The sequence below is a fragment of the Notolepis coatsorum genome (assembly GCF_963971535.1).
Source record: "Notolepis coatsorum genome assembly, chromosome: 3".
Taxonomy (NCBI): domain Eukaryota; kingdom Metazoa; phylum Chordata; class Actinopteri; order Aulopiformes; family Paralepididae; genus Notolepis; species Notolepis coatsorum.
The window spans coordinates 25,988,760-26,013,097 of record NC_140167.1 but is presented as its reverse complement, the minus strand read 5'-3'; the positions used below and the strand labels follow the sequence as shown (position 1 = coordinate 26,013,097).

General features: G+C 45.5%; 2 protein-coding genes across 2 annotated transcripts in view; one reads left to right on the top strand and one right to left on the bottom strand.

The window, feature by feature from the left end:
* LOC311225733 (CD109 antigen-like) overlaps positions 1 to 24,338 on the top strand; it is a gene marked incomplete at its 3' end in the record, with an annotated part of 122,226 nt that overhangs the window by 46,134 nt on the left and 51,754 nt on the right. The gene's annotated exons all lie outside the window — the stretch shown is intronic.
* Positions 338 to 12,856, bottom strand: LOC311226222 (patched domain-containing protein 3-like). The gene is made up of 4 exons (XM_084311611.1): positions 12,031 to 12,856; positions 11,813 to 11,934; positions 3,430 to 3,575; positions 338 to 2,734 (listed from the first exon to the last, which is right to left on the bottom strand). Exons 1-4 carry the CDS (start codon positions 12,748 to 12,750, stop codon positions 1,185 to 1,187), a joined length of 2,538 nt encoding a protein of 845 aa, XP_084167737.1. The 5' UTR covers positions 12,751 to 12,856; the 3' UTR covers positions 338 to 1,184.

Genomic DNA, 24,338 nt, shown 5'->3' with positions numbered 1-24,338 from the left:
TTATTATTGTCTATTTAAAACTGAATCAAACCATAAACAAGGTGGCCTGTTGTTGGGATGTTAGATCCTAATGTGAAAAACTGTGATTTTATATGTCTGCACTTTATGTGCTCATTTTATGCCTGTCTTTTTTCTGCAGTTTCTGTATGAAAGGTGCTATACAGATAAAGTGTATTATTATTATTATTATTATTATTATTATTATTATTATTATTATTATTATTATTATTATTATTATTATTATTATTATTATTATTATTATTATTATTATTATTATTATTATTATTATTATTATTATTATTATTATTATTATTATTATTATTATTATTATTATTATTATTATTATTATTATTAATATTATTATTATTATTAATATTCACGTGTAATTGTGGCTATTATCCAAACAAAGTGTCCATGAGCCAAAATAAACGACAGAAAAAACTAAAGCCTTTCCCTCAGGTGCCTTCCAGCCTATATCTTTGCATCTTCCTCCTCCTCATCATCATCACCATCCCTCTGTCTGGTCTTTTAAGCACTTGGCAACGCAATGCAATGTTGTGGAACATGACTCGCACAACAGGAGGCTAATTTGGCTCACAATCAGAAGTTTGAGACCGCCTTTCTCTGGGTATTAAATACCAGTCAGTCAGTTGGTTAAAGTAACACTTTTCGGTTGAATAATTCACAGGGATGAAATTATTCAAATCATCTCAATTTTTGCATGCCTTATACCGTTGTGATGCCACCTGCCCCAGGCTGGATATTGGAGAAACATCCCACCCCTCCATAAAGGCATAAGGCTCAGCTTCTTACCTCAGGTCTCCCCCTGCAGCACATCACTGAACTTGGCCACTGTTAGAGAGCAGCTGATATACTGGGCTATAGAAAATGTAACCCCCCCCCCCCCTCTCCGCAAGGTGTTGGGACAATGATCAGCTGCTCCTAAAAGATGGATTTTTAATCTGGGTGCCATCTCCCCCAAGATTTAAAGACAGAATCTGTAATGCTATCAAACAGTAATGATAATAATAATAATAATAATAATAATAATAATAATAATAATAATAATAATAATAATAATAATAATAATAATAATAATAATAAACGTTATTTGTATAGCACCTTTCAGAATTGCAGCCCAAAGTGCTTCACAGCACTAAAACAGACATAAAATACACAGACCATTAGTTCACATTATACTTGCGTGTTTCTGAGGTACATGTAAACAAAGTCAGAACTACTGGGATAAACATGAGACCGTGGACCAGCCCAAAAATCATAACTAAAAACATGATCTTAAAAAATGTCCTGAAGATGTGATTCTTGGAGAACGCCAACACCACGACGCCTACAATGGTCGACCCGGCCCCTTGCATCATGGGGTAGCCTAACATGGAGAGAGCATGGACGAGTTTCTCATCACCGCTCGGTTGCTCTGCTGACACAAAGCTGTAGGATATATGAGCCGAGAAGTCCACAGTGAAGCCGATGCAAACGACCAGAATGATCATAGATATGGAATCCAGGTTGACGTCCCAGAGCGTCATGAAGCCAATGACGCCCATGATGACGGAACCGATGGAGAAGGTCACCCACACGGAGCAGAGGGGGTTTGGAATCAGCAGGAAAGAGATGACCAGCATAACAGCGGCAGTGAATCCGATGTTCTGGACAGTGCTACTTACGATAATGGCATACTGGTCATAATAGATGAAGACTGGGTGGTAAACCATTAAAGGGACGACGCTACATTTCTCGGCTGTGTCTTTGAGAACGTTGACCATTTCTACTTCCATACTGACGTTGGCGATATGAATGGTCTGAATGAAGAAGCGAGAAGCATGGATGGCACCGCCTGTTATGTTCACGTCTTGCTTGACGTCAGGTGCCACGTTAAAAAACGAGGAAAGACTTGCCGTGAAAACGGTGGCATCGTTTAGATTGAGATTGGCGGTTTTTCCGTATGTTTCATGAGAGTCCAACCAGGACGTATATAAATCCCCATCTACGAGCGGCAGCTTCTTAAAGTCTTCCATGCAGGACTTTAGTTCAGAGCGCTGGCTCTCATTCCAGTACGGGAATGCCTCGGTCACAACGACCATCACATTGGGACCATAATTAGAAAAGTACTGCCTATCATTGTTATAGTACGGCATGACATAGGAATCATCGGCTGCTAAATCTTTAAGGTCAGTGCCCTGCTGTACATGGAAACATCCGTAGATACCTCCAGCTAAATAGCATGCATACATTAAAATGACAATAGCTTTGACCCACGGTTTTGTCATTAACGGACCATAATAGTTCTTAAAGAAACCCTTGAACGGTTGTTCTTTCTCTGTTCCAGTGTCTCTATCGTAGTCCCCTCCCACACAGCACATGCCGTAACCTTTGGAGCTGGCGGGGGGGTTTTCAGATGGAATCCTCACGCAGGTCAACCAGTGCCGGTTGCCGGCTTCTCTCCTTCCATTTAAAGCCATGAAGGCTCCGAAGAAGGTGATGTTGTACACGTAGCAGAACAGGATGGAGGTGCTGGTGTACAGACAGAAATACCTCACAGAAGGAAAGTCAGACATGAGACCGATGTAGAACCCGATGACATCGGTCAGGGTGGTGATGGTGATGGACATGGCGGCCTCTTTGTAGGTGCGAGACATCCGCACTGGCACTGGATCGTTGACGTTAGTTTGCTGCCAGTTGGAGACCATGATGAACATGTCGTCAACACCAATCCCTGGGAATAGGTAATGGTTGAGTAGCTTCATTATAAATGGTAAATGGTGCATTATCCAAATGGTGCATTATCCAAAGTGCTTTACAATCTTTCACACACAGACAGCGGAGGCAACCATGCAAGGTGGCAACCTGCTCATCGGGAGAAATTAGGGGTTAAGTGTCTTGTTCAAGGACACTTCGCCACGCTGCCCGGGAGGAGCTGGAATCGAACCGGGAACCTTCCAATTACCGCTCTACCTCCTGACCCACTGTCGCCCACAGTCGGGGACAATCTGCCTTTTGTTTTGGATATGCTAGTTGAGTAGTCAGTCAAAAAGAAAAAGGCTGGAGTAGACAAAGCCTTTTAGATTAGATTAGATTAGATTAAAACGTATTGTCATTATACAGCACAATTACAGTACAGTGGAAATAGGTTTGGCCTCCAACCAGAGTGCAAATGTAGCAGTAACGTGCAACAGTAATATACAATGTAGGCCTACAGGAGATTAAACTGGGTATAAAATATATAAATTAGTACTAGTACTGAGTATAGTGCTAATCAGATGTATATACAGAGTTGAAGAAATAGAATCTACAGATATGTAAAAAGGATAGATATACAGTATACAGCATTATGATGTCATCTTACAGCATTATGAGGTCATCTTATAGATATATATACAGTATATACTCAGCATTATGAGGTCATCTTACCAAGTATCAGGAAGGGAGAGTTTACCACAGTGATTCCAAATGGAGTCCCGATGTAGAACATCAAGCCAAACGAGGACACGACTGCCAAGGCAGCAGAGAGAACACCTATGGCAGCCACCCACACCTTGTTCCTCACATTATCCAACCTAGAACAATAAGGTCGGATCAGAGGGTGGTATTAAGAAAGTTGTGGCCGCAGAATCTCCTGAATAAGGGGTTATATCTTTATTATTTGGTTATTGTAGCGTGCAATCACAGTGTGATATGCTCTCATACAAGAAGTGAGTAGTGTCTCAACCTTATGGTCATTCTAAACAGTTTTACAACTTGTTTTTTTTGAAGACCTATATTTATACGGGTTACACGCGTATCTCAGCGGTAGATGCTTCTGCGTGAGGGGGGAGGGGGGAGGAGGGAAGGGGGTGTAATGTTGTCTGTGTCTCCTATTTTTATTTTTTACTTCTGTGTACTTGGCTTGGTCGCCCTATTGCAGTGTTATTTTATTGTTATCTGTGTTCTTCATTTGTTTTGTACCCAGCACAGGTTTCCACACATCTACTCATTATTTTGCCTGTGTTATGACCCAACCTAGATCAGCACGGCGGTTGGGAGGTGTACTTAGGTTTTACAGCTGGAATTGCAGAGGCCTAAATCAACCAATCAAATGTAGTAAGGTGATCCATCATATTCAACATCTTGGTGCTAACATTGCCTTCCTTCAAGTGACCCACTTAAAGGGAACGGATCATATAAAATGTAAGAGAATATGGGTTGGTCAGGTTTATCATTCATCGTTTCAAAGGAAATCTAGGGGAGTAGCCATTCTAATGCATAAATATGTCAATGTTGTTTATTCCGATATCTCAGATCCTGGCGGGAGATATGTGATAGTTATAGGATGGCTGTATGACATACAGTACCAGTATTTATGGCTAACCTATATGGCTGTCACGTTCCTAGGCCCGGTCCTGGCTGGACTGGGCAGGATGGTAACATTGGGCAGTGCCCTCCACCTAACATTGGGCAGTGCCCTCCACCTAACATTGGCTCTCTGCCTAACAATGGTCGCCTACCTGGTCCTCTACCTCCCTCTTGTGGCCAGACGAGCCAGTTGGTTCAGACACTGTTGCTACACGTCATAACTCACATGCTTATGTTAATTAATGGAATGATTAATGGGATGTCACTGTGTATGTTGTTGTTGTTGAACTTCCCCACCCTGGTGTGATTTGGTTTCCCTGTGTAGTGTTGTTGGTGTATTGATTATTGGTAGTGTGTTGTTTTGTTCTGTGCCTGTCTCTCCCCAGCTGGGGGCAATTAGTAATTAGGGTTGTTCTGTATCATTAAGGGGTTCCGCTTGGCATCACTCATGCACTCCCTCGCGTACGTGCACGCGCACTGAATAAATTCCACAAATGTACCTTTAATACCAGTATTAGTCTGACCACAGCCCTCATCAGCTTACCTTCATAAGCAGGTGTGTGGTCACCTGCTCTCCTCCTTCTCGCTTTCACCACAAGGAAGTGCCTCGGTAGTACCCCACTTGACGTGTTGATTAGTTGAAAAGAGTTGTGACAAGTCTACATTGTGCTTAATTTTTTCTTCTCTCATATCTGTTGTAAAGAAAAAGTTTGGGTCATAATGTATTCTGCGGAGAGTAGACCCGCTAGACCTACTCTTCACCAGCGGTTCTCCATTCCCGCCTCCGTCGTGCATTCTGGTGCTGGGCTGTTGCCACTTTCATGGTTGCCGACCCAGCCCAGGAGACAGCCGATGGATAGTTTGCCTCTCCGAAGAGCCGAGGAGTTGGTGCCGTCGCTCCGGCGATGGCCTGATCTCGACTCTGGTTCTTCTGGTTCCAGGGAATCGTCCGTTGGTGAACGGTCGGTTGTTTTGGAGCCGGAGGATTTGCGACGAAATCGGCTAGGCGATTGGCTTATTGGGGTGACCAGTCATTCATCGCTGGTACACAATTGCTGGCTGCGGCGTCTAACATCGCCCACCTGGCTAGATTTGTATCAGGGATTATGACGGGCGGCACGGATCTGAACGAGGTCAAATGCGATCAGATCACCCAGGTGGCAGGAGCTGTCCTGCACCTTTCCCAGGTGCTGGCCATAGCCATGGGGAAAGTGCGCGCCCTGGCTACCCTGGGCCAGCGTCATCTTTGGCTGGAGCAGGCCCGTGTGCCGGAACGGAAGAGAGCCCCTCTTCTGACGGCCGCCCTCTCCGACGCTGGTCTGTTCGGGAAGGCCCTGCGGTTGATAACCTCAACATGCAGAGAGATGGCAGAGGAGAGATCCATCCTCCAACCCCATTTTCCACCTCCCGTCCTTGCCGGTGGAGTCAGAAGGCTTCTGCGACGTCGAGCTGTCTCCGTCGCCCCTACCACTGCCTCCGCCGCCGCTGCTGGCCCTTCCAAGAAGGCCAGGAGAAGAGACGGCGCTTCTGCTACCGCCGGCCCATCCACGGTCGGAGGAGACGGTAGGGAACGTCGTGACCAGCAGACAGTAACCTACCGTCCCTCCGGGGCTCCTCGGGGTGGCAAGACTCGAGCGGCGCGAGGTGGCAGACGCCGCTGAGAGTGACTTTTCCCCTCTGTGTCCCCTCTCTTTTACACCCTCCCCGGCCCCTCTATGATTTTGTGCCTTAAAACATTATAAATAAAGAAGTTCCCCGACATAAGGGGGACTATGTTTTGGCCGAACAAACTGTGTGTTTCTTCAACAATTCATATGGTGGGGTTGTGTAAATATGAATCTGCACTTTTACGTTGTGAGATGAGTCGTGTTGTGTTACGAGGTTAAGCTAAGTCTGCAACATACACTCAGTAATAGGTTCTATTAGCTTGATGCTCCACATGCAGGTAGAAACTGGTGTTATTCCATTGCTTGAACTAAGTATATGTGTCTCACAATGCTGTGTTGTTTAGTTGCAGTAATACTCGTACACGCACGTTCCACGGCCTAGCCGTTACTCTCGGTCAGCGTTTTTTGCTATGTACGACATAGTCAACAGGTGTAGGATTCACACACATGCGACTTGTTTTTGTTGTAAATCCTGTTCACATTTTGTGGGTAGCGGGCATTGTATTAGCTTACGCTATACATTAGCATTCTACCGGAGGTTTTCAAAATGGCTACGGTTGTTTTCTGTGTGTAGGGAACGAAGGGTTTTTTGTGAGGGGGTGTCGAATAAACCCCTCCTTCCCACTTGATTGGTTTAGGGGATTTTTATCTCTTCTGCTGAGCCAGTCAGGGCCGAGCCGGTGAGACGTCTTGGCAGGGGGGTTATCCTGCCAACTCCTATTACAGAGAGGAGTCAAAAAGGCAGCATTTCCCCCCGTCATAGCGGTGTTGCTATGGCGACGCCTTCCATGAGTTGCGGTGTCTTAAGGTGTCGAGTTAGAGCGTAGGGCTCACGGGTCTGCTGCGCTCGATTTATGTAAACCTGAGTCAGTTGGTCACGTGACTCACGGTTTACATGTCTTTCTCATGACTACCACTCGTGTGGGAAGGTTTTCTGGGAGGGTCTAGTCTTTACTCTCTGATTAAAGAAGAGTGACTGGATGTAAAATCATGTGAAAACGGGGTTCATACGGGTGATGCTTCTTCTTTATTATTATAAAGAGTTGGATGTGTCTAGATGGATTGGAAATGGGGGCCCCTGATGGAAACAAGACTAACGTCTTTCTCAGGTCTGCCTCCCCTTACCGATTGTGTGTTTTGAGCCGTACTATGTTGTACCCTTTCTGCAAACTGTTGGTTAAAGTTTTCATTCATTCATTCATGGAGTTGGTTGCATCCCGCCCTCTTGTCGTTCCCCTGGGCATCTTGGGGATTCAATAAGATGGTCTAAATAGCCTATTATTGATGTGGATATGCCCAACGCACACATAGTGCTAACTCAGGATGTTCTGTTGGACATTAGGTAACTGACTGGCGCGCCTTGATTGCTTGGGGTTAAAACAGCGTTTTTATAAAGCAATCGGGATGGGGGTTTTTCCTCTTCCGACGCCCTGTGTGGTTGTCGACGGGTTCTCGTTCATATCAGGGGATGATGACGGAATGGATCTGTACATATGTGGAAGGGTCTCACGCCCTGGGGGTGGGCTGCCGGGCGCAGTTCGCACCGGAACGTCTGAGTGGCGCCTTCTTTTTATGTTTAAGATCAACACGCATATCTGCCCCTTCTCCTGGAGTTGGCATGTCGGCGTGGTTAGGGCACGGGACTGGTTCTGGTCGCGCTGGTCCGGATCAGTTGAACCCGTTGTCCGCCGGGGATGCAGATCTGCTGTTCTGGTACCCTGAGGGACTTGGGGTTTTTTCAGGGGGAAAAATGCTAGGTCGGTCCGGGTGTCGCAGGGTTGGGCGCTATGGAACCCTTGTTGGGTACATTGTATTCTACTCTGTCGTAATGGCTTACGGCTGTGCCAGCCTGTACGCGTCCGATCTCGTCGGATCTCGGCCGCCATACAGGTTGGTCTTGGTTAGTACTTGGTTGGGTGACCTCCTGGGAATACCAAGTACGGTGCTGGGGCTGGTTTTCCATTCTTACGCTCTTCTCTTACGCATGGCGAAGAGGGGCCTGTTGGGGTGGTCTTGACCTCCTCGGGGGACCCTGTGCTCCCCGTATCACCGGGCCCGGTCCGAGGTACTGTTTCGTTGACCTGTAGGCCCGGGATAACCCTGTTGGAAACTAGAACACGGGCTGCGGCAGCGCAGGTGTGTTTGGGGTTTTTTCCTGAGGGGTTATGGGACCAACCACCGCATGGGGTAACACCTGGGTGGTTGGTTCTCTGGTGTATTGCTGCGGTGTCAACTCCCGGGTTAACCGGTTTTGAGGGTGCCCCTGCACGTTCATGACGTCTGCCAATCGTGTCAGCCTTCTCTGCCTCGACCCCTCTGGGTGGGTTTTTTTTAGATGGAGCCTTGGTCATGCAACTACGCCAGCATACGCCCCTTCCTCCGGGGCGGCTGTGTTCAGCTGTCCTTTCTGGCGCCTGTCTCGTCCGCAGTCTCCGGGCTAGGGTTCACAGCCTGTTGCCTGGTTTTCCTCTGTGCGCTTGCCTACCTTTTTTGTGTGCTTACGGCCATGCTGACTGCCTGTTGCAGGGTCAGTGTGCCAGGCAGTGTACTATCGGGGAGGACGGGGCCCGCTCGGCTGAGGGGCCTTTGTCCGAATACGCTGGCGATGTGGGGGGCGGGGCACTGCGTGCCCACCTGGTGGGGTCTTGATGCTGGCATCATGGACTTCTCCGGGCCCCCTTTCCAGGGGGTCCAGTCCCTTTGGTGGGTCTGGGTCTTCCTTCGCGCTCCGCTGCTACGGCCTTGCCACGGGGTTGGGTTTGCCCTTGACCCCGTGATTCTGGGGGCAGTAACGAGGTTGTTTCCTCCGTTCGTTCCCGGGTGGCATGCGGGTTGTGCGTGTGTGTAGTCGTGGGGTCAAGCCACGGTCTGCACACCCTGTGCGTTGAGTTGCTTGAGTGCCTCTTCGCACGGTCGGGTCCGTCGCCCTCCCGGTAAACCTCTAATAGGGGGGGTGCCCTCCATTAGGGGGGGTCGGGGGGGCTCGGCCCTCCCTGTTCTGTTGGTTGTGGGGGGCCTTCAGCGGGGTGTATTTGTCGGCCAGTGGCTCCGCTTGGCCTCCCTTTGTGCATGAGTGATGCCAAGCGGAACCCCTTAATGATACAGAACGATAGGTTATGACTATAACCAAGTTCTGTTAATTAGGGGTGACGCTTGGCATCCGACGCCGCTGCAGCCCTTGACCTCACCTTGTGGTGAAAGCTTGGGTAGGAGGAGAGCAGGTGACCACACACCTGCTTATGAAGGTAAGCTGATGAGGGGTGTGGTCAGACTAATACTGGTATTAAAGGTACATTTGTGGAATTTATTCAGTGCGCGTGCACGTACGCGAGGGAGTGCATGAGTGATGCCAAGCGTCACCCCTAATTAACAGAACTTGGTTATAGTCATAACCTATCGTTATTTATGTGTGGGTTGCCCTCACCTGGGTGTGGAGACATTCCTTCCTGTTACCTGTTCCTGTGCTGTCTGTATCAAACGTCGTTGTTCCTGTGCTGTCTGTATCAAACGTCGTCTTTGTAGTGTTGCTCTGTCTAAAAGTAAGTGTATATTAGTTTCTATTTTGTCATCTTTTATTTTGTGTGTTATGTCCGTTTTCTGGTTAGGTTTGTTTTGTAGTCAGTGTCAGCACGGCTGTGCCTATTGTTATTCTCATATGTACTTTTGGAAGTTGCCAAAATAAACGCTTTGAACTGTGACCGTCGATTCCTGCCTCATCTCCCTGCTTATTATTTCCTGCTGCCTTGGGTTCTACCACCACTTTATCATATCGTAACATATGGCCCCAATTTGGACAATGAGAGCTTTTTCCAAACACTGTTTGCCAGGTTACCTGATACTGTATGTCAACACAAGACCTCATAAGACCTTTATAAGGTATTTGTATAGATTATGAACTAATCATGAACAAACCATTTATATACATTCGTAAATAAAAATAATTTATAACATTTACAAATTTAGTTCTACATTATTTATAACTCATCATCAACATTGTTTGTACTTGATTTGTTCATCATTAAATAATGTTGTTTAATGTGTAGTAACACATTTGTAGATGCTTTGAAAAATGTATATGAAAAAACTACTATACTGTACCTCCATTTATTTGTTCATGTTCAACAAATGATTTGTTAAGACATTCATAAAACATATATAAATCATTGCAGATGCTATTGTGTGCCCAAATCTAAAGTGAAGCCTCTTCATCATTAACAATCATTAGCCACGCCGTGTTTTCCTTTTTACCCCCTTGAATGCCACGGTCCACGGCCAATGTTAACGTTAATATCGCCTAATCTATGTTTTAAATTATGGCTATGTGTCTAATCTGCCCGTCGCTTATCAAAGAATAATTTTCCAGTCAACATTGGCAAGGCAGATTGGTTTTTTATCGCTTCATTTCCGTTTGATAGCATTTTGAAAACCACCAGTTTTCGCGGAAAAAACCACACATGCCTATGATAATCGCCTTTTACTGGAATATTCCAGAACGTTGTCATTTGTCGGCCTATTTATGAATCGTTTTCAAATAAACGCTAGTATGTGTGCGCACGCACGCTCATGCCGCACGCTGATAACCGCTGGTCTTATTTCCTCATGGCTTTTACAGTCAAAACACCCATATCACATATCACATAAACGCTTATATCTCTGTGAAAACTAGTCTGATTATCCTAACACTGATAACATAGATTCCTTACCTGACATCAGATGGTATCCAAATGGTATATTCCAATTCCTGATCACCATTCTAAAAAATCGATAAGTGTATTGATCCAACGTGATACAGTAGAACACATGATCCGCACGGCTCAGAGGCTCCAGAATGAACTCTGGTAGACCCCGGCTGCATCAGTGAGAAGTAAAATTTGGAGTCAAAAATCCGTTCTCCCATTCACTTTCATTGAGTCCATTCCAAAAGGGTGATTTACCATCTGGGAGACGATAGGGGGCGCTTTTTTCAGATCTGAGAATACTCGGGGCGTGGCATTCAACGGTCGGGGCGTAAACCCGAGAATAGCCGTGAGTGGCATACAAAGTGTTAACAAATGTCTAATACAGTTAATTATTTGTTTACTTTTTCATCACCTGTTACAAATGTTGTAGACAGCTTTCGGATACATACTTCTTTGTGACATCAAACAGTGACAGAATTAGGACTATAGATAAATGCAATTTTATTAACATATAAAATAAATGTGCACACATAACATATAGTGTAACTTGGGGGCACTAGGACCCAGGAGTACCCTGGCCAGGTATTGCCAGAGTATGTAGAGGAAGTATCACGCGAGTGAGACTTGACTTCATGTTTGTTGCCGTCTGTTTGAATGGAAGCACGATACATTAGCAGAGCCAAGTTATTCGTGCTGCCCCATGCTTTTAAGGTATGAGCAGGCTAAACACCTTTTTTGTTGGTAAATCTATTCCATCATTTCCGACCTACAATCTTAATAAGTCACAGGTTTTAAAAAGTGATAAAGTGTCTATAGAAACATTGAATCTAAAATATCCAAAACAAACAACAAAACCTTAGAGCCATATAAACATGTCCCCATACCTCATGTAGGCCTACATACCTGTACATAGTACATACATATATATAGATACTTACATACATACATAATGTACATAAAAACATACAAACATACATACACAACAGAGTTTCACAAAATCTAAGCATGCATGATTTTATCTTTGCATATGCACTCACACCTAAGTGTGGAATATCTCAACCCTCACCTGGCCGTTATAAAAGCTAAACGTTGACCCGGGATGTGCTTCTCACTCACCTCCAGCAGGATAGGATGGAGAAGGAGATGACCAAAGCATACGTGATAGAAAACAATGGGATTCCATCAGTGGTGTGCTTCTCCATCTCCTCTTGCATCGACCGTGAGGTATAGTGGGATACCTAATGGTACATACACATGATAAACACGTCAGTAAGAATCATTTGGACTCTGTTCAGAATCTTAGATCTTGAAACATTCTCATTTCTGAGACGTACCTTAATATTTCCGTTTCCCTCCTCACCTAGAAGGATTCTGTGGAATTCTCTGAGCCAAACATCTGCCTCGTCACAGTCTTCCAGGAAGTACATGAGCTTTACAGCCCTGGCAAAGTAGATCTGGCCTTTGACATCTTTCTCAACACCACCCACAGAAGAACCCAAAAATATTGGCTTGGATGCCGTCATATGCAAAGGAAATGTGATGTTGATGTGCTCAATGTTGCTTGCGTCAGAGTTGATAATGTCCAATAAGTCATTTGACAAGCAAACCCCATTGGCCTTTGCACACAGATTGCTGAATGTAAACCGCTTCTGGTCCACAACAACCGAGATATCATTTACTTTATCGTTCAGTTTAATGATGCCTTCAAAGGCTGCTTTTGTTAGTATATTTACATCATCATTAGAGACCGCAATGATCGATGCATAGTTGACCTCTGTGTACAGCCTCTGGCTTGAAAACGCAGACTCGTCATTTGGAAAGTTCTCTTTGACAAAGTCTCTTGCTTTCTTAGAGGGTCCGTTCGTCGGTGTGAATTGCCGTTCGATGTTGTAGTCCTCTCGGTCTTCAAGGAAATAAAAGCCTCCTCCCAGAAATGCAGAAACGATCACTGGGATGACAAAGAAATAGACAGGATAGGAGCCGACCACCCATCCAACTTTCTCAAATAGTTGAGAAAGAGGCTTCTCGATGCAGTCTGTACGTCTGCAATCCATGTTACGGCTTGAAAGATGTTCTCCTCCTATCCTCCTCTGTGATTCCCCCCCCCACAGACAGCCTATTGTCTGCCAATGCCCATGTTCTGTCTACACTCCCCCATTCACCCACCTTCACCAACCTCCCTATGTCTATTCACCCTAGCCTCCTCCAATCCTGAATCAGAGCTCACTTCCTTCTGGGAATACTAGGCCGGTGGCACCGTTGGGTCGCTCTATTATACTCTTGATAATAAACCTGTGTTTATTGTAAACAAGTCACTTCTACATGTGTGGTTTTGTCACAAGAGTACAGTGCTGTCTGTACTGGTGTCCTGTGTAACTGCACATGTCATATACTGTACTGGTATTTTACTCAATACACTATATACTGTATATATATATATTATATATATATATATATATATATATATATATATATATATATATATATATATATATATATATATATATATATATATATATATATATATATCCTGTAGGGATGTAACAAATCGTCAGCTTTAAAAATGTAAGGCTACTGCTTATGTGGGCGTTTCTTTATAACAAAAAATACATAAGTAGCTTACTGACAAAAATGTTGTTGCATTTTCAAACTTTATTTAACTTTAAAGGTCCCATGTTTTGCTATTCCTTTCACTATTTGGGCAATTTTACACAATTCCTGTGAGTCTATGGAACACATCTGTAAGTATTTTTTTTTAAAGAAATCATTGTTTTGCATTTCTAATCAAGTACTCTAAAGCAGCTTTTTTCACTTCAAGATTTCAAGCTGTTTTGGGCTGGGCTCCGCCCATACTCGCAAAGCGCTTTGAGTGACAGTCACCAACCAATGTTACATCCAGCCTGAATCCAACATACTAGAATCCAACATAGTCTGGTGAAAACGCACCTTATGTTATGGATGGATCATCACCGTTTGTTCTCTTCCTCTTCATAATAATATTCAATAGTTCGCTCTAGGCAATCGCCATTGTAGGCGATCGCCCAGCTGTAGTCTGGACTCTGGGGAGCTCTCAACTCTGCGACAAATAATGCCTCGGCCGGTGTTGTGCCGAATTCGTACTCCCTGCCAGAATCCGACTCCCCCTTGCGTGAACGCGCATACACTATCAGATTTCTGTCATAAAACGATAAAGCAGACAGAAATGCGGAACGTTTTGATTATATTTAATAAAAGGCTTTGACATTGTAAAAACGAAATAAGTGGAGTTTCGAAGCTGTAAGCTGAATACAAGTCATAGGAACACCCACGTTCTTCCCCCTTCCTGTTAACAGAATTCGGCTGTAGGGCGACAATAATGTGGTCAAGAGGCATGGTTTCTATCTTGAGCCTTAACTGGCGTGGTTTATTATTTACATGGCCGAGCAGTAACAATACAAGTCTTCTCTTACTGAGAGACTGGGGGAAAGAGAAAGAAGTGGGAGGAGACACCACTATTTATATTCGCCACCTGGCGGTGTTCCTGAGTGTCTCTGCCTAGAGCGCCCTCTAGTGGAAACAGTTATATATGCAGTTATACAGTTACTAGTGTAACAGTTATATAGACAGTTAGACAGTTACTAACAATCCTACACAGAACCTCTGCCTTCAACACTCCCACAATGGTTTGTATTAGCATACTGGGTAACTTCTTCGAAAGACATTTTACAAAGGAAATAATATACTCCAAAAACATCAAAAGAATATGGCAGTCAATATCTACACACCAAACATGGCCTCTGCAAATCTCTTCAATTTCAATTTGGAAGCAGGTTTCGTCATAGCGTCTGCTACCATGTTGTCCTTTGGACAATACATCAGTGTCATCCTTTCTTCTCTGATGACAGATCTGATGAAATGGTATTTTATATCGACATGTTTACATCTCTGTCGGCACAAAGGTTTTCAAGCAATCGCAATGGTTCCCTGGTTGTCCTCGTAAACAACAGTCTTCTTATATACATAGGTATCTATCCCTTCGAGCAGTTGTTCCAGATAAATACACTCCTGTATGGTCATAGCTAGAGCCATATATTCGGCTTCACAAGGTGATAGGGCCACTGTGGGCTGCTTCTTTGTTTTCCAAGAAACCAGTGAGCTGTTTGTGTTCAAACTAACACAATATCCTGTGGTACTCCTTCTATCGGTGATGTCAGCTGCCCAGTCTGCATCACTGTAGGCTTTAAGCCCTAAGCCCTCGCTGCTCTTTCTGAAACACAGCTATTTATCTACTGTACCTTTGAGATAACGAAAAACATGTTTACCGTAATCCAGTGCTCCTCTGTGGGATCAGCAAAATGCTGTGACAACTTACTCACTACAAAACATAGGTCAGGGCGAGTACATGTCGTCAAATAGATGAGGCTACCCACCGCTTCCCTGTACATGTTTACATCTGTCAGTTTCTGAGCATCCTCCTGGTAGTCCAGTTTTTGATCACATGGTGTATCCCTTGTTCTACATTCCTGCATGTCAAAACGTTTCAGAATCTTTTCCACATATCTCTTCTGGGATACTGTTACACAATTGGCAGACTGTTCAAAGTCCATGCCTAGGAAATGCTTTAACCTGCCAAGGTCTTTCATTTTGAATCTGTTGGAGAGCATCTCTTTCACCTGACATATTTAACCTGTCCTTAGAACAGGCTGTCATCCCCACCTGCCTGAAGAAGTCCACTATTATCCCTGTACCCAAAAAATCCAAGCCTGCTTGCCTCAACGACTACCGCCCTGTAGCTCTCACCTCCATAGCCATGAAGTGCTTTGAGAAGCTAGTAAAGGGCTACATCTGCTCCTCCCTCCCCATCAACATGGACCCCCTGCAATTTGCATACCGCCCCAACAGGTCCACGGAGGACGCCATAGCCCATGTGCTGCACACAGCAGCATCACACCTGGACAAGAGGCAGGGGAACTATGTGAGAATGCTATTCATCGACTACAGCTCGGCATTCAATACCATAGTCCCCTCCATACTCATAGCCAAGCTCAGGGACCTGGGCTTGAACTATGACCTCTGCCAGTGGGTCTTGGACTTCCTGACTGGCAGACCCCAGGTGGTGAGAGCAGGCAACTGCACCTCCTCATCCATCACCCTCAACATAGGGGCCCCCCAGGGTTGTGTTCTGAGTCCCCTCCTCTACTCCCTGTACACACACGACTGTGTGGCTCAGCGGAGTAGCAATACAATCATCAAATTTGCTGACGACACAGTGGTGGTGGGCCTGATCTCTGCCAACGACGAGAGGGCCTACCTGGAAGAGGTCAAGGTCCTGGTGGGATGGTGCCAGGAAAACAGCCTCTCCCTGAACGTCAGCAAAACAAAGGCTAAGAGAATCATTAAAGACTCCAGTCACCCGAACAACTGCCTCTTTGAACTGCTGCAGTCAGGCAAGCGATACCGGAGTCTCAAGGCGAGCACAGAAAGACTCAGAAGAAGCTTCTATCCCCAGGCCATCAGGCTGCTAAACGAACAATGAACACTACACAACAACAACCACCAAACGCACATAGCACACACATCCACACGCACACACTCACTTTAAACAAACACACTGTAGCACCCACTCCACACACTTTATAGCACACACCCACTTTAAACAAACACACTGTAGCACCCACTCCCCACACTTTATATTTATTGATGAAGGATTGCACTACAACTCGTACACCTTACTGTAAATTGTACCTAAACTGTACCTCATCCCATTTCTGCTTTGCACTATATAGTACTGTACATTAGTACACTGCATAGTATTGTATATTATATGGTAACTCAGAACATTGTACATATGTCTATACCGAACACTGTGACCTCATTTTCTTCTTCTAAATTACATGCTATACTATGTTATTTGATACTATCTTGTCTAGCACAGTCTCTGGAGCGTAACAGTAAGAAGCATTTTGTATGAAAGTATTCTGTACTTCTGTATGACAACTATTAAAGAAACTTGAAACTTGAGAAACCTGTGCTAGGCTCCTGGTGTTGTCTGCTGCTATGATCAAATCATCTACCCAAATGACGATGATCACTTTTCCTGACTCCTTTGACTCCCTCGAATAAACACAGGGGTCTACTGGATTCTGTAGGAAGTGATCTTTGATAAGGCATGTACACTATGAAGCATCTCGTTCCAATTTCGCCCAGACTGTTTCAGGCCGTAAATGGATTTTTCCAGCTTACACACTAGCTTCTCTCCTTTCTTTTCGTAACCCTCAGGTTGTTCCATATATATCTCCCTATCTATGGGTGCGTGCAGATAGGCTGTCTTCACATCCATCTGATGTCAAATCAGATTGTCCTCAGCTGCTTTCTGAACCACTACCCTTACACTGGTCAGATTGGCTGTGGAGGAGAATGTTTCACCATAGTCTATCCCCTCCCTCTGACTGAAACCCTTAGCTACAAATCTCGCTTTGTACTTTTCGTGGCCTTCGATCCCTTCCTTGATTGAGTACACCCATTTCCCTCCCACTGTCTGTCTGCCCTCTGGCAACTTGGTTAGAGTGAAGATGTGGTTGTCCTCTAGGGAACTCATTTCCTCATCCATTGCTCTCTCCCATTTACTTGATTCAGGGGACACTATGGCCTCTTTAAAGGTCTGGGGTACCCCACTAACTACTCTGTAGCAGTAATCAACAGTGATGGGTGTACTGTCCTCCTCGTCACTCCCTTTCCGAGCATAGTCTGTCAGATACTTTGGCGGTCTGTGTTCCCTCGAGGGGTACCTCCCACTGCTTGGGGCACTTGACGTCACCCTCGGGTGCTCCTCGTCATCGCCCTCTGGGGGTGGCTGACTGTCAGCCTGCACAACCGTGCTAAGTACACTGGGCTGATGTGTCTCTGTTTCTACACACCTTACTCTGGAGTCCAGCTCTGGCTCCTCTGTCTGTGTCTCGCCCTCACATGTTGTCTTTGTGACAAACTTGACTAGCCTGTGTTTCTGCACTACCCCTTTACCGGGATAATAAACCAGGAAAGTGGGGCTTCCCTTGTCATGCCCTACAAAGAGTCCTTTTTCACATCTGGACTCGAGCTTTCCTCTGTCCTGCAAGTACACATAACACACTGATCCAAATCGGTGCATTCTGGCTAGATTACACTTCTTTCCTGTCAGTGCTGTATACGGTGTGGTGCCCGTGTGCTTATTGAAGCACCTGTTTCTGGTGTAAGCGGCTTCTTGCACCGCATAGTGCCATAGGCTCTTAGGTAAGTTACTACCTACTAGCTTACACCTAGCCATCTCGAAAAGAGTGCGCCATTCTCTCTCTGCCACTCCGTTCTGGTGTGGGGAATAGGGACATGACGTCTCGTGCAGTGGCGGCTCGTGGGACTGTATTTGGGAGGGGCGCATGCGCATGGCCGATTTTTTTATCATATGGTGTGCATTTGTGCAATACCACATTTTCCCAGGCGGTGGCGCCATTTCTCCATGTAAATGACAACACACTGTGTTAACTGTGCTCTAGTCTAGAGAACCTCTAGACTTAAATATGTATTGTACAGAGCGAATTAAAGAAATACAAATAAAAAACTATACATAATATAAACCTCACTGTTACTCTGTACATATGTATATTGACTGAACATTCCTTTACCTACTCCTTACTTTTTTTTTTTACTTACTTCATTAAAGAAGAAACTACAGGACAGGTGTCACAGAATAAGCTGATCAGGGTTGTGAACTTGTGATGGGCCTAGGACCTTGTGATCATGTAGTAGAACCAGTGGCGTCGCGTGGGTAAAATAACTGGGGATGTCAATTTTTTTTAAATTAATTTTGTTTTTATTAAAAAAAAAATACTTTATATATATATATATTTTTTTTATATATATATATATTTAATCCAAATAATATTGTGACAAAATAAAAATGCACACTAAATAAAAATACACATTTCAAGTGTAAACATACAACTATACTATTCCATGGGCTAGATTTAATAAGATTCGAGCTGAGTAAAGCGCTTCCCACACCTCCAGGTTCTATGCCTTCTACAACGCTGTTCGGTTTCCAGGTTCCTCTGATTGGCCACTAAGCCCACGTGACCCTACGCTAGCACGGCCCCCTTATCGCCGCCAGTTATCGCTTACGCCGCGCATGAGCCGCGCCAAGCTCCTCAGCCTCCTCAGCCGCTTAACGCAATTTATACAAATGGAAGTATTGATTACGCCGTAACGAATCATTACAAAAATATACCGTTGAATGAATGAATGAATGAATGAATGAATGAATGAATGAAAACTTTATTAACAGATTGCAGAATGGGTACAATACAGTACGGCTCAATACACACAATTGTTAAGGGGATGCAGACCAGAGAAAGACTTCCGTCTTGTTTACATCAGGGTCCCCCATTTAACTGGAATATGTTGTTTCTTTACACATATGTTGGATTATGTAATTGGTTTGTCATGACAAACCAATAAAAAATTGCTACTTTACATCAGGGTGAACGCTGTTGGTGCCACCACCCACTTCAATGACAGAGCTCTCATATTTGCGAATGCATAAACTATATCTTAAATTATGGCTATGTGTCATTTGCAACAGCGTTTGTAAACAAAACAAGTCATTGATAAGCGACGGCCATATTAGACACATAGCCATAATTTAAGATATAGTTTATGCATTCGCAAATATGAGAGCTCTGTCAATTGATAAGTGACGGCCATATTAGACACATAGCCATAATTTAAGATATAGTTTATGCATTCGCAAATATGAGAGCTCTGTCATTGAAGTGGGTGGTGGCACCAACAGCGTTCACCCTGATGTAAAGTAGCGATTTTTTATTGGTTTGTCATGACAAACCAATTACATAATCCAACATATGGGTAAAGAAACAACATATTCCAGTTAACGGTATATTTTTGTAATGATGCGCGGCGTAAGCGATAACTGGCGGCGATAAGGGGGGCGTGCTAGCGTAGGGTCACGTGGGCTTAGTGGCCAATCAGAGGAACCCGGAAACCGAACAGCGTTGTAGAAGGCATAGACGCCTCCAGGGCGGCAAATGTGCAGAGGCTAGAGTACTTAGTTTGCTGACGGACCCGTTTTAAGGTGTGGGAAGGGCTTTAGTAAGCTCGAATCTTATTGGCTAGTATTGGTTTTGGACTCCACATACATGAATCACATGGTGGAAGCTGGAGAAAGACACCCTCTCTGCCTCCTCTCCTCTGCTGCAGTGACTGCCTCAGTGAGCCTGACAGTGTGTTAGAGAGAGTGAGAAGGAGAAGAGGGAGAAATTTCAAAAAAAGAAATTATAACACAGAGATGAAAAATAATGATTTTTTATTTATAAATTTTTTTTTTAATTTTTTTTTTATATTTCATATTTCATATTAATGCATATTTTAATAATTGGGAAGCCTGGCTTCCGTTGGCTTCCAGGAGGATTCGCCACTGAGTAGAACACTGGTAGACCGACCAGTGTAGCAGCGTTCTCTCTCTCTCTCTCTCTCTCTCTCTCTCTCTCTCTCTCTCTCTCTCTCTCTCTCTCTCTCTCTCTCTCTCTCTCTCTCTCTCTCTCTCTGATCCATCCAATAATAAGCACATATGTATATCTTGTCATTTTAAACAAGTTACCATTCATTGTCCGGGTGATTATGCCCCCCCACGGCGAAATTAATTAGTTAGTATCCCCCTCTACCTCTCTCTCTCACACAGACACACACATCCAAGGCTGCAGTTCTAAACTACCTTTTAGAACAACAGAGTAGTGCATCGCTCACAACAACAGAGCATCGCTCTAACATGAAATCACCTTATAATTTAAGAGAGCAGTGCAGAGAGAGAGAGAGAGAGAGAGAGAGAGAGGGAGGGGGAGGGAGGGGGAGGGAGAGAGAGGGAGAGAGAGAGACTCACTTGTTTAGTTGAAACGCACCACTGTCCAGCAGGCAGAAGGGCTTGATAAAGTGTATATGTCCACTGTTGATGTCCATGTCCACTGCATCCAGCTAGCCATATAGCTTCTTGTTAGCCAAGTTAGCCACCACAAGTACAACCAGCTAGAAAACGACAGCTACTTGTTTTCAAACTGTCCGAACTGGGGGCGTGACTGACAACACAGCAGGAAGGACGGAAGGACCCTGCTTGATTAGATCGCTTGAAAACGCGCCCGGTGTAACTGAGGGGTACAATTCCCTGACTGTATTGATAAGTATGGTATCATTAAACCACTACCGCTTTATGTACTTTAACTACTGGCCATACAGTACACGATATCTAAATATGATGAACACTTTCCCACCATGAAACCAGGTCCACACAAAGGTAATAATCAAATATTTAATATATAGCAAAAGGTACATATAATATTCACCATTACATTTATGATTTGAATGCTCTTGTAAGGCAAATGAGTACTCGTAGGCAAATCAACACTGAATGTCCAATCTCTGGTTACGCAGGAAGCAAGTATACAACCTGGCTCTTAGGGAATTATATCTATGGTCACTTAATGATTATAGCTGGATATACTGTAGGGGTCCTGCCGGTTGTAAGCCAGTAGGGGGGGTAGGAGAGCCGTCGGCCGTATCCCGTCTGGTCAACGATGTCTAGGGAGACTTCACGTACAGAAGACAGTGCAGTAGAATCTTGATCCACAGATGAATACACCTTGGCTCTCTTGTAGGCTGGAGCTGTAGCTGTAGCTCCACAGTGAAGAAGAAGCGAGGCGACCTCAGTCTGGTCTGAGCGCCGTCTCACCTTGACTCCTTTCGGGGTAGATCCAACACTCACCGGTGTTGGCGATTATCCGCTCCACAAATCAAAGTACCAAAGCAAATATATATTCCATGCCGCATAGGGCTCAGCAGTCGTCGGGTAGGTAATCCAATGTACAGGTCCACTCGGTCCTCGCCTAGAACTCCTCGGATGAAAGCACCACGTGTGGTCTGCCCAACCTGGTTAAGACTCTAGATAACACGAGGAAGCGATGGGGGTGCTGCTCACTTTAGAACTCTAACCGCACGATGCACCATACATAATAGACTATTATTACTTAATAGAAATACGGTGCCAAACTCTGGCAATTCAGCTATTAATTCGCACGAGGTCTCACTGCTATTCTAAGGCCAAACAGGCCATACTACACCGCACGCGGTATCGTGGGGTGAGGCTTCACGTTCTGTTACTTAGTTGGGTAGAAGGGTAAAGGACTAAGAGGAATTCTACATTTCTTGCGCCATATTTATATGCACGGTGGACAAATAGTGCCACTCTGCTTTCGGTAGCCGTATTCCTGCGCGGAGCCGGGGCTAGTAAGGGCATGTCTCGTCGGTACCTTTGAACTTGAACGCCAGGGGCTGGTCCCTGGCGCCTGGTCCTTTTGTCCAATAAGAGAATGAACTATTATGGGCTGTAGTAGAATAAAGGAATATTCCGTGTATATGTACAAGGAATATACAAGGGATATCAAACGATATACAAATACTATTCAATATATATCCATAAATAAATATATATATTCGGTTTAATCTGATCCTTCACAACAGCCGCCCCCTAATTAGTCCCACCTAATTAGCTAAGCAGAGACAGATTAACCGCACTGTCCACTACTCAATGTCCGCTGTAAGGGTCAGTCAACTCACAAAGTTATAGGGTCATGGTCGTCATCGATAGTATCGGGGAGCCTTGGCAGTTCTATTAGCCTCGCCACGGGTCGGGTGTAAGTCCGTCCTTGGACGAGCACTTCAGCTGCTCGGACCTTTCCATCGGCACCGGTGATCACTTTGCTTACGCGGCCAGCCGGCCACATAGCTCGGGGTAGTGACTGGTCGATAATCATGACGACTGTTCCTTCTGTCAAATTGTCTCTCTCTTTTACCCACTTCTGGCGGGTCTGTAGAGACGGTAGGTAGTGGAGTAGGAAGCTGTTACAAAACTTGTCAGCCAGTACTTGACTGTACCTCCACATTCTTCGGCCGTTCGCTTCTTCAGGCCTGTACATTGTCTGGGGTAGCGCGGGGTCCAGCCGCCCCATCAAGAGGGTGTTGGGGGTGACTGGGTCGACATCTGCTACATCACTTGAGACGTAACCGAGGGGCTTTGAGTTCAATACTCCCTCGATCTCCGTGAGGACTGTCATTAGGACTTCTTCCGCCACGGTCTGGGCCCCAAGCACGGCGTACAGGGCTGTCTTTATGGAACGTACTTCTCGTTCCCAGGTGCCACCGAAGTGAGGTGCGTTCGGGGGATTAAACTGGAAGTCAATCTGGGATGGAGCGAGGTGGGTCTTAAGTTCTGGGCCCATAGCTTGGAAGCTCTCTCTCAGCTCTCTTTCTCCGCCTTTGAAGTTTGTCCCGTGATCAGACAACAATGTAGACGGTTTCCCTTTCCGTGATGTGAATCTTCGGAAGGCCATAAGGAATGAGTCCGTGCTCATGGTTGGGAGGAGTTCGATATGTATCGCTCTGGTGGTCATGCATTTGAATACAATACCCCACCGCTTCTCGGTTCCTCTTCCTCTCTTTATATACAGCGGGCCAAAACAGTCCATACCGGTGGAGTGAAAGGGCTTGTCGCCGAGTCGGAGGCGACAGGGAGGTAGGTCAGCCATCCGGGGTATACTGGGCTGCGCGCGCCACTTACGGCAGTCTAGACAGGTTCGCTGGAAGCGCCGCACTGCTTCTCTCCCTTGCAGTATCCAATAACGACGTCTGATCTCCGCGAAGACTCTCTCTGCCCCTGCGTGGTGCACATCCTCGTCGTATTTCTTTATGATCAGCTCTGTGACCTTGTGTCGGCTGTTCAAGACTATCGGGTACTTGACGTCATCCGGTAAGTCTGGGGCTCTCCGCAGACGACCACCCACTCTGATGAGATTATGGGCGTCACTCTCGGGTGCCAGGTGGAGCAGTCTGCTGTCTGATAGGACGGGCTTTGCTCCCTGTAGACAGGCTAGCTCATCGGGGAACGAGTCTCTCTGGGCTCGTTGTAGTAGAAGAAGTTCTGCTTCTTCGTAGTCAGCTGCTGAAATGTCAGTTGTGGGCTGAGCCTCTGGGTGGTGCCACAGAAATGTCTTTAGCTGCGCACTCTCTAGGGTGAGGCAATCGTCTAGAACCGGGTCTGTGGGGACGAGTGTGTGTGTCAACCCACAGAACATAGGTTTCTTGTTCTCTGCCTCCTCTTTACTCGCCTCCCGTGGGGTGGGTGTAGGCCACTCTTCTTCGGGGAGCTTGAGGAACTCTGGCCCGTCACTGTAGAGGTTGTGACGGGTGAGGTCATCATGGGACATTCCCCGGGTGATGACGTCAGCTGGGTTGTGTTTGGTGTCCACATACCTCCAGCTGGTTACTTCTGTTAACTCTTGAATCTCGGTGACTCTGACTCCCACGAAGACCTTGTATCTGCACGAATCAGACCGGATCCATGTGAGTACGGTCGTGGAGTCTGACCACAAGATTGTTCTTTGCACCGGGATGGTGAGTTCACGTTGGATTAACGTGGCGAGCTGCGCTCCTGCTAGGGCTGCGCAGAGCTCTAGACGCGGGATAGATTGTTGCTTGCGTGGGGCTATTCTTGAGCGAGCCAGGATGAAAGCAGTATGTATTTCTCCTCCCTCCTCTCGGGCACGCAAGTAAGCCACCGAACCGTAGG

What these genes read in the sequence shown, in the direction of transcription:
- LOC311226222 (XM_084311611.1), bottom strand. Translation starts at nt 12,750, where the DNA reads ATGGATTGCAGACGTACAGACTGCATCGAGAAGCCTCTTTCTCAACTA. An exon ending in TCCATCCTATCCTGCTGGAG is followed by an intron (nt 3,576 to 11,812) that starts GTGAGTGAGAAG and finishes TTATTGTTCTAG; the next exon opens with GTTGGATAATGTGAGGAACA. An exon ending in CTCTCCCTTCCTGATACTTG is followed by an intron (nt 2,735 to 3,429) that starts GTAAGATGACCT and finishes ACCTATTCCCAG; the next exon opens with GGATTGGTGTTGACGACATG.